General features: G+C 39.0%; 1 protein-coding gene across 4 annotated transcripts in view; it reads right to left on the reverse strand.

The window, feature by feature from the left end:
* Positions 1–3,977: 3,977 nt before the first annotated feature.
* NT5C2 (5'-nucleotidase, cytosolic II) overlaps positions 3,978–18,387 on the reverse strand; it is a 78,852-nt gene continuing 64,442 nt past the window's right edge. For 3 of the 4 annotated variants that reach the window (XM_031461672.2, XM_031461673.2, XM_064488374.1), the window contains 13 exons: positions 15,556–15,647; positions 15,361–15,418; positions 14,241–14,334; positions 13,535–13,588; positions 11,489–11,572; positions 10,450–10,491; positions 9,212–9,319; positions 8,881–8,947; positions 7,991–8,161; positions 6,642–6,693; positions 6,466–6,526; positions 5,991–6,167; positions 3,978–5,409 (listed from right to left, as the gene is read on the reverse strand). In XM_031461672.2, the coding sequence (XP_031317532.1) occupies positions 5,164–5,409; positions 5,991–6,167; positions 6,466–6,526; positions 6,642–6,693; positions 7,991–8,161; positions 8,881–8,947; positions 9,212–9,319; positions 10,450–10,491; positions 11,489–11,572; positions 13,535–13,588; positions 14,241–14,334; positions 15,361–15,418; positions 15,556–15,647 (1,306 nt within the window). In that variant the 3' untranslated portion in view covers positions 3,978–5,163. Of the gene's footprint in view, positions 5,410–5,990; positions 6,168–6,465; positions 6,527–6,641; positions 6,694–7,990; positions 8,162–8,880; positions 8,948–9,211; positions 9,320–10,449; positions 10,492–11,488; positions 11,573–13,534; positions 13,589–14,240; positions 14,335–15,048; positions 15,189–15,360; positions 15,419–15,555; positions 15,648–18,387 lie in introns of those variants that run through there. The other variant, XM_031461676.2, reaches the window with a different exon arrangement.

Below are 18,387 nucleotides of genomic sequence, written 5' to 3' on the forward strand. Positions count from 1 at the left end.
CCAGACCCTGAAGATCTTCTGGTCGAGATTCACGGCCATTCCTAGACCACTTCCTTTCAAAATGCTTTTTTTCCTCCACTGTTTTACATTCCTCTCAGACCTGAGCTTCTTCATGAGGTCCCCTGTTTTCCCATCATATTGTTTAACCATGATGTTCTCAGTCTACTTTACTTACATCTGTCCTGTGGATGGAGACATTTTAGTGAAGAATTGCTGCCAAGATTGGCTCTCAGACACTTGCTGACCTAACCACAACTCCCACCTCCTCAATCCCCACGCCCAATTTCTTGGAAGTAGAACCGTAGATCTACATTCCAGTGAAGTGTCATCTTCTTGGGAGTCTGTTTTCCTTAGAAGCAGAGCTGAAAGCAGAAAGCAGGGCTGGGGAAGGAATGCTCTCTCCAGCACATCTACTCCCAGCTGGCTGCTTTGCGTAGTTTTTCCTGCTTTACTCACTTTGTCTAGATGAGTCCTGAGCTCAAATCAGGAAATTCTCCAAGAAAAGGTAATTATTTTCCTACAGTGAAGATGAGATTTACCTAAGCCATCCCTCTGCATCCACTGGGTACTCACGTGTTGCTTCAGTTCTAAGCTTTACCATGAAAAAAGCTCTGGGGTTTCTATTTAATGTACCAAATTATGCTCTCTTCCCAGCTCAGCACTTCTGAGGACAGATAGGGAACAGAGGGTCTTGTAGAGAAAGTGACTGGTACAAACTGAATGACATTTTTGTAGCCTGGAGTTGATTCCTTACTTTTTGAAGGTAATTCAATTTAACAGAGATGATTCCTTATTCAAGCCAAAAAGTTGTATTACATGAGATGGCTAATAAGCTTTTGATTTCTTTGTATGATTGTTTCATTACTTTCCCTCCAAGGTCCTCATATCTATGCTCTTTTCAAAAAGTCCCAGAACAAAGCAGTGGTTATAGGGCCTTTGTGACATTCTGGTGGCATGCCATCTCTCCTGGCGGCTGATGGTGAGGCCTAAGGCTGCAGAGGGAATTCCTTGTCAAAGTGCTTTTTCTGCTAAGTGATTCATGAAGCATTCAGACAGGCCAACCACATGGCTGGATTATTAGATGGAGCCAGCTTCCCTGCCACAGTTCTGCTCCATCATTGACTTGAGGACAGTGGGTCCAAAAATGAAGTTACTTCAAAATGCTCATACTCACAAGTCAAAGATTACCTCTGGTAAGAACCCTCTCTTTAAAAAAAGACTGGACATTAAATAAGCATTTTTAAGTGTTGGGAAGATTTGCTTGACGAATCTTCTTTCCAAGTATCTCGGCAACTTGTGAGACTTGGGAAGAATATGCCGTCTTCCACGCGGAGGCTGCGCACGAGCTGCTTGGGCTCCAGTGTGTACGGTGAGGTTTATCTTGGCCGAGCCTCTTCAGGCTTCATCTACAGCCCTGGCCAGACGTGGCTTTGGGAAGAGCTCAGTGGGCAAGCCGAGCATTTGGGTGAATAGATTTGTACCTAATTTGACTCATGAACCAATCTATCTAATCCATCTTTTTTTTCTAATAATAAAACGGAGCTAAGGTATTTCATGGGAAGGAACATAAAGGGACAAGACCAAAAACTTTTGTCACTTCGTTTTGAATTGGAAAAGAGAGGCTACTTACACTTGCAGTAAGAGTCAGCAAGCTTGGGATGAAGTGGTCTGTGTTCAAACAGGAGTACTTTTTTTGTGTTAAAGCTCTTTAGAGGGACAAACTATTGTTTACAGTTTATTCTTGAGATTACATATCATTGTGGGAACAAGACAGATAATTGTGTCCTTGGGATGAAGACCCTGTGTGTGAGGACAGGTAGAAACAGTAGAGGTTTCCAGGTTAAACAGAAAAGCCACCTTGTCCATTCTGTAAACGAGTGTATTCTCTCCATAGATGACTTGCTTTTGGCAGTTTGCGCTCGGCAGTGAAAACAGCATGCAGCGCTGCTTCGCCCTTAGCAGAGGAGTGGGACGGGACGACGTGGGCTCCGGGAGTCGCCCGGCTCTGCGTCCTCCCCGCTCTCCAGCAGCTGCGCACCATTCTTTTTTCAAGTCAGCTCAGGTAGCTCCATGGTGGAAGTTTCATCCTCAGGGCCCCCAAAGCTGTGTATCATTTGAAATTGTTCCATTTCAGGAAAAAACTTTAAGAATAGCTCTACACTCTAGTCACCAAGAAGGAATGTCGTGAGAAACCTAAGTATTGAGACATAAACTACTGAACTGAGGAACTGGGATTAAGTGTATGGCAATAGCTAGATCACAGTTACCACTTTTCCCACCATCAAAGAAAGCTTAAATAGTTTCCATAACATGGAATGTGGACAAGGCTCCTACCCTTAATGCAGACTTGGATATGCAGTTGTTTGTCTCAGGCTATTTGTGGTGAATAAGCAGAGTATTTTTAAATTCTCTGGCAGCCTTGGAAAAATTGCAGGGCTTTAAAGTTGTTGATAAAATACTTTTTAAATAAATACATCTGATTTAGAAATATCTAAACACGGATAAAGTACTTTTAAGTCTGGCATGTCAGTGCAAGTGGCTTTTTTAAAGTGGGTTGCTTAAAAGCAATACTAACATGTCTAAACAATTTGTAGCTCTAAGTTATTCTAGTTAAGACCCACTTCTAAAAGCACCTTAAAAAGAGTATCTTGCAGGGCTTGCTTTCTTATTTTAGGTCTCAGCAGAGCTATGCCTATGGTAGGAGAAAATTTAACACTAAACTTTCTTGGCCTTAAGTAACTTTTCTGAAATACACCACCTGAGCTTTAACTGACCATCTTTGTAGAGATGAATGTGTGGGGGCAAGCCGTTTTGCAGAGGCCCGACTGGGGTCTGCTGTGCCCCTGACCAGCTGCTGAATGTGCTGGGCTGCCTGATGCTTTACAAAGTCTGAAACTAAGTGGTGTTTTCCAAATACCCAGGAAGGAAGTTCTGACAAGAGTTGGAAGAAATGTCTACTTAGTCTAAAACCCCTTAGGGTTTTGTTTTTAAAGTTTAGCTTCCTTAGCTATTAGCAACAGAGAGAAACTCACATCCATGTATTAACAAGTCCAATTACAGCTGCTCTGAGTAGCTCCCCATGGACCACTTACTCCCAGCACACTCTTCTACCAGGAATAACTTATAGAGAAGCAACAGCTCTGCTGAGTCTTAGACTCGTGCGGAATCCTAGCTCTTTAAAATGTATTTTGGTGGTCCTGAAGAAAGCTATAACCAGTAGTGGAATTCTTCAGTTCTGTGCTTTTCACTTCTCAATCTTTGGACCCAATGCCAGAGACACATCTGGCTGAAAAGAAACTTAGATAAGGTCTTACGTGAATAACGTAATACAAAAAGTGTGGTAAATTAAAGCAACATGATCACGTTGGTCCTTGCTCTAAAAGGAGGAATATGTGAAGGTGCTGTTAAATAAGTTAGTGCTGTAGTTGTTACTGGTCACTTAGACATTTTTTTGGCTTTGAGAAAATTTAAGACCATGTCAAACTGGGCAGCATCTCCATCTTGAATGAGAATAATTAATAGCTGGGGGTGACCACAAACACATTCTCTAAAATTTAAAATAGGAGCAGTATCTAATTGCTACTTGCAATAACATTTCTAACCTAATACTTGAAAAGTAACATATGTTCCTAATAGATACCAGTTAGAATGTATATTTCTTGATGTGACTTATATAAAGCCATATAAATTGAAAGTGGTGAGGTAATATAGCTAAGTTATTGAGCTGTGTTCCCTACCTACAAAATGATTTAAAAAAAAAAAAAAAAAAAAGCCTTACCTCACAGTCCTGTACCAAAAACCTTTCCATGAAAAACCTGAAGCCTATTTAAGTGCTATGTATTGAGCACAACTAATGGTTAGACTGTATTTCCTTTAAGGGAAGAGAAAGCCAAGTTGACAGCACTAACCCAAACCTAAACCCACTTGAAAACCAGCAGCTGCTATAGTTGTGCTACAGGAAGGGGTCAAAGTCAGTATTAGAAATATTATACTTTATTGAATTCTAGAGCATCTAATCTATCTTCCCGTGTTGACAAATGACAGTAAGAACAGAAGAAACATGAAGGTTAAGGTAAGAATCTACACCACTGTGAAAAATGTTGTAACAACTTTCACTGTTCTAGTGTGAGGCAGTTATAATTCCTTAAAGTTTACAGTAATGATCCATTCTTGTTCAAAACAACAAGAAGTGATTTCACTTGGGATTCTGAAGTGAACTTATTGTGCCCTCTGCTTTAGTAAAGTTCTGGCTTACAGAGCCCTCTTCCCACACTCTAATTTGAAATACAGCATGAGGATCAAGAAGGCTGGAATGGGTGACATGGGCTATGCTGTACAACCCACACTAGTGAATTTTACTCAGTTATGCTGTAATACAAGAAGGAGGTTCTTTTGGGGCAGCCTGCTCTTTTGTCCTCATTCAGCTAAATTCTATAGACTTATCTGAGATGAGAAAAAGACTGTTTTTGGATCATAAGCATTTTTGCTATCAATCAAAAAAATGTAGAAAGGGATGGAGACTTCTGCCTCAAAATGAAATCACTGTAGTTCATTCCAGACTGGCCATACAGCAAGTAGAGAACACTTCTGCAAAGCCACTGACAGCAGCCTTACCAGAGTCACTGAGGACACTTGAAAGCTTGTAAAAGGAATCCTGACCTGAACAGAAGCCTACATTTGATATTTCTTCATTGACACATAATACTTAGGTAATGTATTGAAAAAGATGGATTTGGAGTAAGAGCCCAATTTGTACCATTAACATTTTTGGATCAGCTCTTCCCATTGTCCTCCTTGCTCCACTCTGAGACCCTGCACCACCCTTAGTGTACTGGATGCACTGACATACTGATGCTGAAACAAGACAAGGAAACAGTGTTACAAGCCACGATGGAGCAGCTGCATGCAGTTCAGCCCAGCTTTACCATGACTTTCCTCCAGTACAGATTCCATTACAATTGTGAGCCATCTGCAGAGTGCAGACACACAACTAAAACAAGTATCTCCTTATCATTAGAATATTTTAAAGTCTTCAGAAACTTGCCAAATGTACCTCTGATGAAGCCCCCCACCCCCACCTAGAACCCACACAGGGACAGCTTTTCCTCTTGTGAGTCCTGCCAGAACTTGTTTAGTGGGTGCTCAGAGTTTTGGTTTTCCTCCTTATTCTTCCTCTTCCTCTTCCTCCTCCTCCTCCTCATCATCATCTTCATCATGGCAGTGTGTAATTTCCTGGGGGGCCAGTGGGAAGAGGTTAGGGGGTTTAATCTCACTAATTGACCGTGTCAACTGGTGCCGCTTGTAGTCGGTATCTTTGAAATCCACTGATGTGCGGTTCCGGGTGGCAAGGGGGGACTCCATCTCATTTATATCTACGTGTGTGTGTTCTACTGTTGATTCATGAGGCATCTAGAACAAAGTCAGAGGTTCAGAAAGCAGGCAGAGCAAAGCAGCTGTTTCCCAGATCCTAATCCCTCTCCCTTTATTAGATGGCCATACAGAAGCACCTATAATGGACCAGAGGCCAAGTCAATTCAGATACTGTATCTTCCTAGAAATTCCTAAAATTACCTATTCTATTTTCTCTCCCCAAACTCTCTCAAAACTGTATCCTGAAATTGGGTAAGATGGGAGAGAAGATTATTAGTTCCTATTTCATAGCAAAAAAGTTTTGAAACATACATCAGTATTAGAATGAAAAGAAGATAAAACTACATTTCTCTCATTTAGCACTAACAATAGAGGAATGTCTTCACTGTTCAAACAACTTTTGAGAGTACATTTCAGAGTAAAGTTACGTTCTGTAACATTTCTGCCTTAATCATACTTCCTCAAAGACTCCTTTTTGGGCAACCATGTGGCCTGGCTGTGGGCTATGCACATTAGAAAGAAATGATCTGAACTCTCCTGAGCCGTGCCACAGAGCTACTTGCAGATCTTGGCCTTAGTATTTTAACTGCAAATAGCAGCTTCAGCCTGTATTAACTTACCAGGACGTGGGCAGCTCTGAAGAGGTAGCTGAATGGGTAATACAGCAGATTGATGAAAGATGCTGCATAGAGATCAGCATAACGCATCACCTGACTGGCGAAGAGGGTCTGCCGAGAGCCACTGCGAAACAGACTTCCCATCATCCCGTAGCACATGTCCATGTCATGAGTTACTTTCTAAAAGAACAAGATTGAAGCTTGTGGGGAGGGTATAGCTCAGTGATAGGGTGCTTGCTTAAACATGCTCGAGGTCCTGGATTCGATCTCCAGTATCTTCATTAAAATAAGTAAATAAACAAACCTAGTTTCCTCTCCCAAAACAAAAAAACAGTAAGTAAACTAGAAGGGAAAAAAAAAAAAAAGATGAGGCCCAGCTCATTCGACAGATATTTACTGAACACGGGCTATGTGCCACTCCCTGTATAGTTACTTAAACTTTATTTTCCCAGGTTTCTCCCAAATCCCATCTGGATACCTTGATACGTCTCTGGATGGAGCTAATGTCTGGGCGCTCATTGCTGCTGCTGTCAAGGTGCCTGGAGACAAGAAAAATCCAGTGAACATCTCTAGAAAGGATGTCTCTTACATCTAGGTGACTCCTGAAGAAGTAGATGGTTTTAGGGAGGAAAATTTTAGAATTAGGAAACTTACTTGTAGAGTTCAGCCAAGAAAATATCCAAGCTCTGAAGCTCTTCAAAAAGTGCTAGAGTTTGGAAGAAAAATGAAAATGTCTTAAGTAATTCAAAAAGCACCTTGTTTTGAACTGCTGCCTTCCCCTGCCTTTGGGAAAACCCACTGACACTCTGCTTGGAATGTGGCAGCAGATGATGCCAGAATTTTCCTCTTTAACTGCCTTTCCTCCTACTTAAAACCACCAACTCGATACGGCTCTCCCAACTGGATGCTGATGCTGAGCTTACTAAGTGCCACTACACACCCCATCTCAGGTGTGTCAGCAAAGTGTTAACAGTTCCACTTTTAGATGAAAGAATCAGTCACAAGTCCAAAAAAGCAGAACCAAAGTGACTAGATTTCTAAAATTCCATAGGTGGAAAGCTAAAAATGTAGGCAAAAAACCAGATAGAAGCCCCACCGAGAAGTATGACCAATAGCAACAGCCACACCAGGTGCGTGTTCTGTGTGTTCCAGCCTCTCTCAACCTGGGCTCCCCAAAGAGGATTAAGCTATAACGTACTCACTGTATATAACAAATTCTCTTTATCTACTATCTTTGAGAGAACTGAGACTCACTCAAATCATTTTCTCTGTTCTGTGCCTAGGTTGAGCCTATCTCCTTTCAAACATACTGCGCTTCAGTTAAATCTCAGCAGCTTATGAGGGTAGGCATTATCCTCATTTTCACATCTGAGGAAACTAAGGCACAGGGTATCTCAGTAATTTGCCTAAGGGCACGTGGTGGAGCCAAGGTAATACCAGAGGCAGTGCCTTCCACCACACTGAGTGACGGTAGCGAGGACTGGCTGGAGAACCTGTGTGTGTGTCAAACATCTTTACACAACTAGATCCATAAGCTCAGTTCAGTGAGTATAGCTCACTTCAGAGAACGCCTCATTCTCTACTTCTCCAGGAGCTGACTAGCACTCAGAGCCCTCAATGCTCCAGAATCACAGATAAGGGCTGGGAACAGAGAGGTTGGAACTAGTATGTATGATGGGACAAATACAGGACTACAGAGGAAAGTAGAGTTCATGGTTTAGGTACTACTGGAACAGAACTCAGAACAGTAACATTCTATATGTAACTTTGAAAGATTCAAGAAGGCTGAACAAGATAACCTCTCATCTCAAAATTTCGGAGATCTATGAAGTATCTGGCTCTATGAGAAGGAGGTGTCCAAATACGAGGGCCCATCTTTTGACTACCTCTGACCTTCTACATATAAAGTAATGGTTCATCAAAGAGAACTGATTCACAGCTGACCATTCAGATATAAAGTAGCTATATCAACAATTTATAAAATAAGAGTAATGGCTCCTTACAACTCTTATCAGTCCAGACATGCAGCTCCTGTGCGAGCTCAGGAATCACCAAGAAAGTTCGCCACCCTTGCCGTTTCTTTGATTTTAAAATGTCCCCAAAAATGTGATCTCCAATATATAAAATGTCTTTGCCTTTGGCTCCCAACAGATCACAGATTGTATCAGATGAGCCTGAAATAACAGAATGAACAATGAGAAAACAAAAATGTCTTCATATTAAAAACCAGCATGCCAAGTATCATAACCATTAAATACTGTGCAGATTAATTTTATTCTTTTAATTGTGTGAGGAACAGTCTAGAAAAAGGGCTTGCCTTTCTTAAAGACAAAGACTTACTAGGTCTTTTTTCATCAATCTTTTTACTGTCTCTAAGACAAGGCCTTCAGCTCCACTGTGCTGATCAAAGCTCTTGATCACCAAATTCAAGAGCAGCAAAACTACATGTCTCAGCTCTAGGGATTATAACTCTCAAAAGCACCACTGCCATTTCTCATCACAGATCTGCCATGAGTTGGCTTTGCTGAACTGCTTCTCACTCCAACAAAATATGCATCTGTGTCCACAGGGGCTCCTAAAACCCCCCTGAGGATTCCTTGGGAACCACCCCAAATGATTCCAGACACAGAAAATGCCTCAAATGGGTAAAAGGAAGATGGGGGAAAACTGATCCTTTTAGTGAAAAAACAAAGATTCATTAGTACATACTAACAACTGCTTAAGCCCATTTTCCCTGACTCCTGTCATATTAGTGACTGAAGTGTTTCCCTTCAGTAGATGGTATCTTTGGAATACCAGAAAGTATACGTGGCACTGTGCCAGGAGGACGCCAAAGCTTCCACAGTGGGGTCTGAGCAGACTTACACTAGATAAAGGGAAGTCTGTGACTCACCCCCTGAGTAGACGATGCCATGCTGTAAGGGGCCCGTGTAGGTACCAATTTTCAGCTTGCCAGTTTTCTGTGAGAAGAGAATATGGACTTTGTAATGCTTTATCATTCTATCACCTTCGCCACCCAAAATGCTACATGGCTAGGCAGCCAGATGAATGCTACATTTGAATTACTCACCCATCTCAATTAAGACCAAAACTCTTAGATTAATTTCAAAAGAGAGATATGGCTAGTAAGTGAAAAATACCTGTTTCCTTAGGGAGAGTAGGAGTGAGGAAAGGAGAAACATGAAGCATAATGTGCTCGCAGACAGATCATCCTCTCAACTTACAGTATCCACCTGACGCAGTACGGTGCCTTCTCCAAAAAAGAGTGGTTTCCGTGCATCCACCAAGATCAGGTCAAAGTAGGACTGCCATGGTCGATGGGAGCTCCCAGGCTGATAAGGGAGACACAGCAAAAGCCAAAACATCACTAACCTCCTAACCTTAAGGCACTAATATTTAATCTCACTCAGATGCGAGGAAATGTAGAAATACTAAGGAAAACCAGAAGAGCCCACTATTTTATTGAAAACACACTGTGGCATATTACAAGCCAACATCCTTTTGGAGGCAGGCAAAGTGAAAATATAAGTAATGACTCTAGTAATCTCTGTATTTTAAATCATTTCACCTACTTATTAATTTATTTCATGCAGTTTAATGTACAAAAGAAAGTGTGCTCACACCCTAAAATGAGCTATAAGAGGCTCAAAGGGACTAAGGGAGATGTAAAACAAATACTTAAGAGAGATTAAGAAAGAGGCAGATTAGCATCAGAACTGAAGTATACAAACTAACATGGAACTATTATTAGTACATTTCATGGGTTATGTTCTCACAATGATGGCTCCAGGTGCACACTGGCCTTTAGCTCACATTGCAGGCTAATCACAGCACTAATACAGAAGGTATGCCTATCACATTATTTCCAACCTCAACTGGAAACATGGCATTAACCTTTTAAAGTCAACAAGCTGAAGAGCACTGCATACTGTGCTTTTGGGTGATCTCAAAACAGTTATTTACTGACATTTATTCAAAGAAATCTAGTGACTAAGTTGCAATAAGTATTCCTTAAATCTAGGTACAGCCAAACTGCAGGAATGAAAACTTCTCTGCTAAGCATCAAGGTTACCTGTTCTCTTGGCACAAAACTCAGCAATAATTAACAGCAGAATCTAGACGCTGTCAAGAATATACACTTTCTCTGTTTCTTTTAATCAGGTTATCTTCCTCAGCCTGAAAATTCCTTTCTTTGCCACACAAAATTTAACAATTCTGTATAGAACTTCTTGGGCATAAAATTATTCTGATCCCATCCTACAAAACACCACATAAATCTTTTTATTTCTGTCTAGTAAGTTTTCAAACTGCTAGTGACTTTAAATTATACTAGCTCTTGCATTACTTCTAATATTAATGATTTCTGGATGGCTCCTGACCAATTCCTTACCCTCAGTATTCTAGGATGATTAAATGCATTCATTATTATTAAAGCAATGGTCTATTAAGTTACATAGAGTACCTTGGGGCCATGTGGGAAATCAAACAGGTAAGTCATAATTTTCTGGAAAAAAAAAATCCAACATAAGGTCCAATACTACTTCTGCAAAAGATATGTACCTAAAAAAATCACACACAAGCTTTATTCATCACATTCCTGTTTCCGCTAAAGATTTATGAAATCATGGCAGTGGAAGCCAGAAATTAATGCTTCATTATAACAAACAAACACAAGCTTCTGACATTCTCAGTAGGACACAGGCTTCTTCTGGGAGACATTTTTATACAGATTTATCCATGTACTCCTATCCAATTCTAGTGGACTGGAACACATATTTAGAGGTAAGGGGCATCTGAGATAAGGCCGCAGAGAAAAATAATGACTCACATGAAAACAACATACTTGACCTTCTTACTACTGTTCCTAGACCAACCAAGCCAACTTACTTGCTTACTCCAAATCACCAGATTTCTAAATCAAGATTTTAAATAAAGAGGATTGGGGAGTGCTGAGCTTCTTGCTAGTACTATGAACTTGTAACTGTCAGCAAAAATACCATGAGGTTAAAGAGTTAAACAGACTATTCTATATGCTTTCCTTGTGGCAAAATTTTTTTTAAGTTAAGAGACAGTAAATTTTGATGGCTAAGAATCAAAACATCTTTGCACCATCTATTGCTGTCTGGCTCCCAACAGTAGGGAGGGCACGTATGCATACATGTGCAATAAAGGGTGTGACTTCTCAAGTTTATAGAAATGATGAACAAAGAGACAGAGAAAACATTTAATCAGCACAAATGTTTTCAATAACCCCAAAATGAAAACCTTCAAGTAGCCAATTGTAATCAGGGAAAATAATCAAAAGAAATATTTAGAAAAATTTGAGAACCGCTCTAATGTATGCTATATATTTTCACTTTTTTCATTCTGCTTTCAAAATGAAATGGCAAAAAAAACTACCCTCACTTAATAAACTACTATCTTCCTAATCATCTTCACAGTTCTTTAGTCCAAAATAATTCCTTTGTATAAATAAACAAGTGTGAATATTAAGTACTTACATCTGTATATTTATAGTCACTGTTGGTGGCAAGAAATACCTTCCCTACTTCTTTCATCCGGCTCAGAAGCAAAGGCAGTTTTCCCTGAAATGTAATCATGGCGATAAGTGAAACAATGCAAACAAAGATTTTCCTCCACTTAAGATGGGGTTATGTCCCAATAATATACCGAATATGATAGCTAGCCTCACCAACCTTAAACATGCTAAGAACATACATTAGCCTACAGTTGGGCAAAATCATCTAACACAAAGCCTACTTTATAATAAAGTGTTGAATATCTCTTTATTAAATTTCTTAAATTAGTTCATTAAATTATTTCTGTACTGAAAGTGAAAAGCTGAACGAACGTATCAGCTGTTTACCTTCGTGACGGTGGGGCTGACTGGGAGCTGTAGCTTGCTGCTGCTGCCCAGCATCTTGGGAGTACCGAAGGGCATACTGCTAGCCCAGGAAAAGACCAAAATTCAAAATTCGATATACAGTTTCTACCAAATGTGTACTGCTTTCACACCATCGTAAAGTCAAAAACTCTTAAGTCAGGGACCATCTACATATATTCATTTGCACTGTGGAGTAGCCATACACTGGACTTTTGTTCACTGAAACAGGAATAGGGGACATCCTTTAAGGGATGGTTGGTTGGTTTCAGAATTTTGCATTTAGAAGTCCACGTTATCACTATGGATGATTTATATACATAACATACATGGCTGTATAACAGATTTATATATAATATATATAAAATGATATATAAATTATATGCTTATTAAAAACATATTTCTAACTTCCTTATGTCTGCCTCAAGAAAGGGCTTAAATTACTTTCTTCTCTTAAAGTAAGTGAAGTGTGTCAGAGACTAGGAGAAGCCAATTTTAAACATCAGCTAAGTACTCTATGGAGAGTGTTAGCTATGGCTTCACTGTGTATACTTTCATTTCATGAAACACCTTGCAGAACAAAATGATGTGTGCAGGATGCAAGCTAGGAATGCCCAGACCCACCTGCAGATACATGAGGAAATTCTAACTCCTGATGTGACCAGAAAGAAAAACAGGCCTTTCCTTCTCTCACAGTAAATAGGTTCCCTTAACTCAAATTCTCCTGGATCTCTCCTGAACCCCTCAATGTTCTTTCTTGAAACAACAATCATGGGGTGGGAATGGAGGAAAAACAGGAGGTACAAAGGCTGAAAATAATAAGAAATCTTTACCAAAGTACTTTGAGAAAATATTGCATTCTGGTACTTTTACTCCATAAGGAAGACATATCTCAGTGCTCTGTGTGTGTGTGTGTGTGCACGCTTTTTATTTTGAAATAATTTGACTTACACAAAAGTCGTGAAAATAGTACAGAGGGTTCCCATATATTCTTCATCCAGCTTCCCTTAATATTAATATCTTAACCCCAGTACAATGATCAAAAGTAAGAAATTAAGATTGGCACAATGTTATTAACTAAATTATAGATATTTTAAAATTTTATTAGATTTGCCACTAATATCTTTTAAAGTATTTTAAATATTTCCTCATTATTCTCTGTTGATAGCTTAAAGACAGTTTAAATAAGTCACACATATGTACATTTTTGAGACGACCTAGCACTGTGGTTATGATTCAGGTTATATTCAGCTGTGACTCTTGGCTTTACTACTTACTAACTGTATGAAGTTGAGCAAGTTATTTAATCCTCCCAGCCCCACTTTCTTTGTAAGGCAGAGGTAACTAGGGTTATATGGAAGATTAATGGGATATTATGTGTGATCAGTTGGTACAGTGATGTGCACACAGTAACCACGCTAGCTGCTATTGCTATAATTAGAGCTAAAAGGACAAATGAAATACTGGGTCTTCTTGCCTATCAACAAACAGGAAAAACTAAGACCTATGCTCCAGCTGAAAATTCTGTGATTATACTTGGCGTGTGTTAAATTGCCAAGACGAAATATCTTCCCTTGTCCATTTCATTATAAACAGGCTTGTTATTAATTTCCCTAATAGGTAAAAGAAGCTACCACGCAGATCTATTTTTCCCTTTATTACTTACATCTTTGACTACATACTTCTCAAGATTTTCAACTGTCTTTTCCTTAAGGGAACCCTAGAGGAAGAAAAAAAGAAAATAAAGAACAAAATCAATTTTTAACAGTTTATAAGAACAACTGTGCTTACTATCAACCTAAATGCATTTCTTGAGTATTTCCAGAATGGAAAAGTAAATAAGCTAAAGAAGGCCAGGATAAAGTGGTAGACATGATTTGCTGCAATTATGCCTCCAAAATGTATTTAAAATAAAAATTATTTTTATTTTAAACTAAAAATCAAAAGGCATTTCATATTTTATTTGGTACAATTTATAATAAATGTAAACATAGTAATATTAATTAGTCAATGTTATTGGGCAAGTGGGAGGTATTTGCAAAAAATAAATGGACCATAATCCTCCTCAAAGACATGGATGGTATAAGTATCATCTTAACACTAAAATCTCTTCTAGTAAGTTTGGGAAATGCAAAATGAAAAAAGATCCAGAAGCCAGGCACCACCACTGAGAAAAGTCAGCATTACCTCTGTAAGCAGGACAGCTAAAGATAAGGACAAAAGTATTCTAGAGAGCTATCAATAGGGACAAATCCTTTTTAACTTTTTTAAACAGATGAAAAATCCTGCTCTATTTGCACTTGGAAAGTTAACGTTAGACCATAAAAAACACATGCCAGACAGAGAGCAGGTGAAGCAGCAGCATCTAGTACCTTGTAATGAACCCAGTCAACTGCATCTCTTACATCCTGGAACATACTCCGGTAAGACATGAAGAGGTCTCCATCTTTAAATCCTGTTTCACAGCTACAGAAAGATGAAAAGAACATGACAGGGAATCCAAAGGAGGGTAAACAAAATGAATATCAAACACTGCCCAGGGGACCCAAAGGTTCCACTGTCACATGGATAGAGGCTGTGTGGCTAATTCAGAAAATAATTACTCCCTAATGAAAATCCACTTTGACCACCAGAGATGACTATAGTGTTCAGCTGAATACAATAATTGTGAACAGACACAAAATGGTAGAATAATATACTGAATGGAAGCTAAAAGACCAGTTCCAAAAATATCAGGTTCTTTTATTCATCACTTTTGAGAAACAGGTTCCCATCAAAGAAACATTTAAAATGAGTAATTCAGGTGCTCTCCACCCTGACTTTTCTGACAGTGTCTAGGTACAAAGGCATTGACTATTTTCTATTTATCTTAGTGACTTAGTGCTCCACCAAATTTAGTGCCTTAAAGTGGATAAGGCCTACAGAAGGTAAGAAGTTAGCAAACTCTGGCACATATGGCTGAACATACAATTCCCCCTAGAAAGGAAAGGATAACTTGTTTAAGACTTAAGCAACATTTTACTTCAGGGAGGATAAACAATATTTCTTCCTCAACCAAATCTTGTTGGGCCTGGGAATGAAACTAAATTACCATCCCTGAAAGGCTCCTGGGTAGCTGCTGTGAAATGAGTTGGGGGGTTTTAGTGCAATTCTGCTTGGACAGATAATCATCACACAAACCTCCCACTCAGTTGTCACAATTAGCACCTCTGCTGGCCGTCTTCATTCCCAGGAGAAGCCAATCAGAAGTGGTCCCTTCCAAACATGGCTGCAGCACACTGGCAAGGAGAGGGGCCGTGTGGGAGGTGAGAGCCTGCATGGAGCTGCTGGTGCTGTCCCATCTCTCAGGCTGGCAATGTGGCATCTCTCACTAGCACTAAATTCACTTCAGAAAAGCAGAAAAGACCTACAATGGCCAGTTCTCTAAAACCCTGTACATTAATTTTTTTTAAAAAAATCAATTGGGAAAAGAAAATTATAGTATACACATACCTGGTATATCTGGGACAATTAGTAAAAAAATCTACTAGGCAGGCCAACAGGTAGGTCTCTGAAAAATGAAGAATAGATACTCATAAGCTGTAAGTGACATAATTCAAACTTGTTTCATTATCTCCCCTGAACAAAGGCAAATGATCATGGAAAGAAGGGAAAGCATCAGTACGTATAAGCACAGAGTAAGTCTACCTGGTAGGTTGAATAGTGTGTTCAGAATGTAAAATCTTTCAGTGTCATCTCGTTGGATAAATTTATTTGGATACTGCTCTCTAGTTTCTGGTCTGAAAGAAAAAGTTTTAAATTATCAATAAAAAATTAACATAATAAGTGAGAAATATTCATCATTCAAAAATTCATTCAAATATTTTGGTGGCTATGTGCAAGGCAAGGTTCAAATGATGTATGTGGGTAGCTCTGAAGATGAACAAGCTTGGTTCTAGCCCTTAAAAAGATCTGTCTGGTAATGGAGGTGAGTCACATACACAATTATAACAAGGTAAAAAGTCACAACTACCACAAGAAAGGTGTGAAGAGCTATGAGAAAACTGAGGAAGGGGAGACCATTTCAACTTAAGGAGAGAAGTGAATGTGGGAATGCGGCAAGGAAAATCTAGGAAGGATTCATGAAAGTGGTGGCATCTGAGCTGGTCCTTAAAGGCCAGGTAGAACAATTCAGAAACTAGTCCAATTTGAGCATAGAAAGGAGAACAGAGAAAAATAAAGCTAGAAAGATGAATTGAGTCAGATCATGCTGTTGTTCTTATACTTCATTCAGGGGCAACAAGAGTGTCACTGATAGTTTTTAAAACCGTCAGAGCTGAACTGTAAAAAATACTAAATTAGTAGCAATATTAGGATAAAATAGAGGAAAAAATGTGATGTGTTGAAAAGATGGCTACAAATTCTTCCTATCTCTGTTATGTGAATTTGCAGTTCCTCTAATTAAAAGGTTCAGTCTATTTCTCCATCCTTGAATACAGGCTTAAATAGCAGCAAATGGGATCCAAGCAGAGATTTAGAAAACACTTGTGTATTGGGGCTTGCTTATTCTTGCAGCACTTGGAACTCTGAGACTGCGATGTGAATGAAAGTGAAATAACCCACTGGAAGATAAAAGGCTGTGTGCAGAAATGAGGTGCCCCAGCCAGCAGGCTGCCAACTGTCAGACATGTGAGTGAGGCCATTCTAGATCAGCTGAGTAATCCTAGAAATGCCCAGCTGGTCATTGTTTTAAGCCACTAAGTTCTGAAGTAAGTTATTATGCAGCAAAAACTAACCGACACAGAAACAAAGGACTGAGAAATCAGGTGGTTACCGCAATAGTACAGATGAGAAGAGTGGGGACATGTCCCAGACTGAGGGCAAAGGAAATTAAAAGGTAGAATTATTCAAGAGAGATTACCAAGATAAAATGAGTAAGACCAGGCAATTGATCAAATGTGGCAGATGAGGGACATAAGATTCAAAGATGATGATGCTCACACTAAGGTATCTCAGAGAGTTGGGGTACCATTAACTGAAACATGAAAACTAGATAAAAAGTAGATATAAGAGTTTTATTTTGAATACATTAAGCTCTAAGTAAACATTTTTACAGGCAATTAGAAGCAAAGGTCAAGAACTTAAAACAGAGATTTAAACTTGAGAGATAGCTGGGATCATCTAATGCACAGGTAACAGGTGAAGTCATGAAGACTATTTATATATGAGGCCGCTGAGAGTGAAAAGAAAAAAGAGAAGACTGGGAACAGATCCACAAAGAATATTTAGAGTTTAAAAGAAAAAGTCAGTGAAACAAACAGAAGTTGTCACAGATGCATGAGAACCTTGGAGAGTGAAATAAAACAGTACAAGAAGAAGAGTTAGTACTAATAAAAAGTATTTACAGAGAAACCAAAAGGGAGAAAAACTAAAATATAAAAATGCACAATCCTCACAGTGAATATATGGAGATTAATTAATTTAAATAAAGGACACCAAATTTAAAGTTCATACTCAGAATAACTTGGGCAAATTCCGTTTGAGTTTGTTAACTACAAATGGCATAAACTCTAGTTAGGAATATAAAGTCACATCAGCTCCCTATCTTAGTCATCCTTCTGAAATAAGAGTTTCCAATAAAGAATAATTTTGTAGAATATCACATCTTCTAGCCTTCCAATATTTACAGTAATGAAAATTAAGGCTGAAGAGAATAATAATGATATGCTTTCCTTAGCCAGGTTTAGATGACACTGTCCCCTTACATATAATGTACTGTCTTATTTCCTTCATCATTGAAGAGTAATTCCTCTACATAAGGATAGTTAACAGTTATTTATTAGCCAATTAGAACCCCAAAATAACATAATTTAAACAGAATGTAATTGCTAACTGTATTTAAGTGTCAAATCATGCTAGTATACATTTAAACTAAAAATTAATGGGGAGGTAATGTATCATAAAAGCAGGGATACTAGACTTGGAGCTGGGAATAAAGCCATTACAGTACAGTACTGCTAACTTTCTGTGACCCATAGAATAAAAATTTGATCTTGGTATTATCCTAGCCTGAAACTTTAAAAGGCTTTACCACTGTCTGAAAAGAAGCTCTACCTCATTGGCAAGGCATGTAAGGTGACACCTGGTGGAGCCCTAACTTCCCTTTAACCTTGTCTACCACTAGACTTCAATAACTATCTCCCTTTCCCTCCATCTTCATTCTCTCCTACTCCATGGGCTTTTTTTTTAGACTCTAAAGACTACAGAGGTAAGTGTTGTTTGAATGATTCTGCATTTATTCATAAATGACTTACCTCTTTTTTTTTAATTGAAATACAGTTACAATGTGCCAATTTCTGGTGTATAGCATAATATCCCAGTCAAGTGTGTGTTTGTGTTTGTGTGTGTGTGTGTGTGTGTGTGTGTGTGTGTGTGTGTGTGTGTGTGTGTGTGTGTGTGTGAGAGAGAGAGACATACATACACCACACCTTCTTTATCTATTCATCTGTCAAAGGACACTTACGTTGCTTCCGTGTTGGG

Source organism: Camelus dromedarius, chromosome 8 (genome assembly GCF_036321535.1).
Source record: "Camelus dromedarius isolate mCamDro1 chromosome 8, mCamDro1.pat, whole genome shotgun sequence".
NCBI classification, from domain to species: Eukaryota; Metazoa; Chordata; class Mammalia; order Artiodactyla; family Camelidae; genus Camelus; species Camelus dromedarius.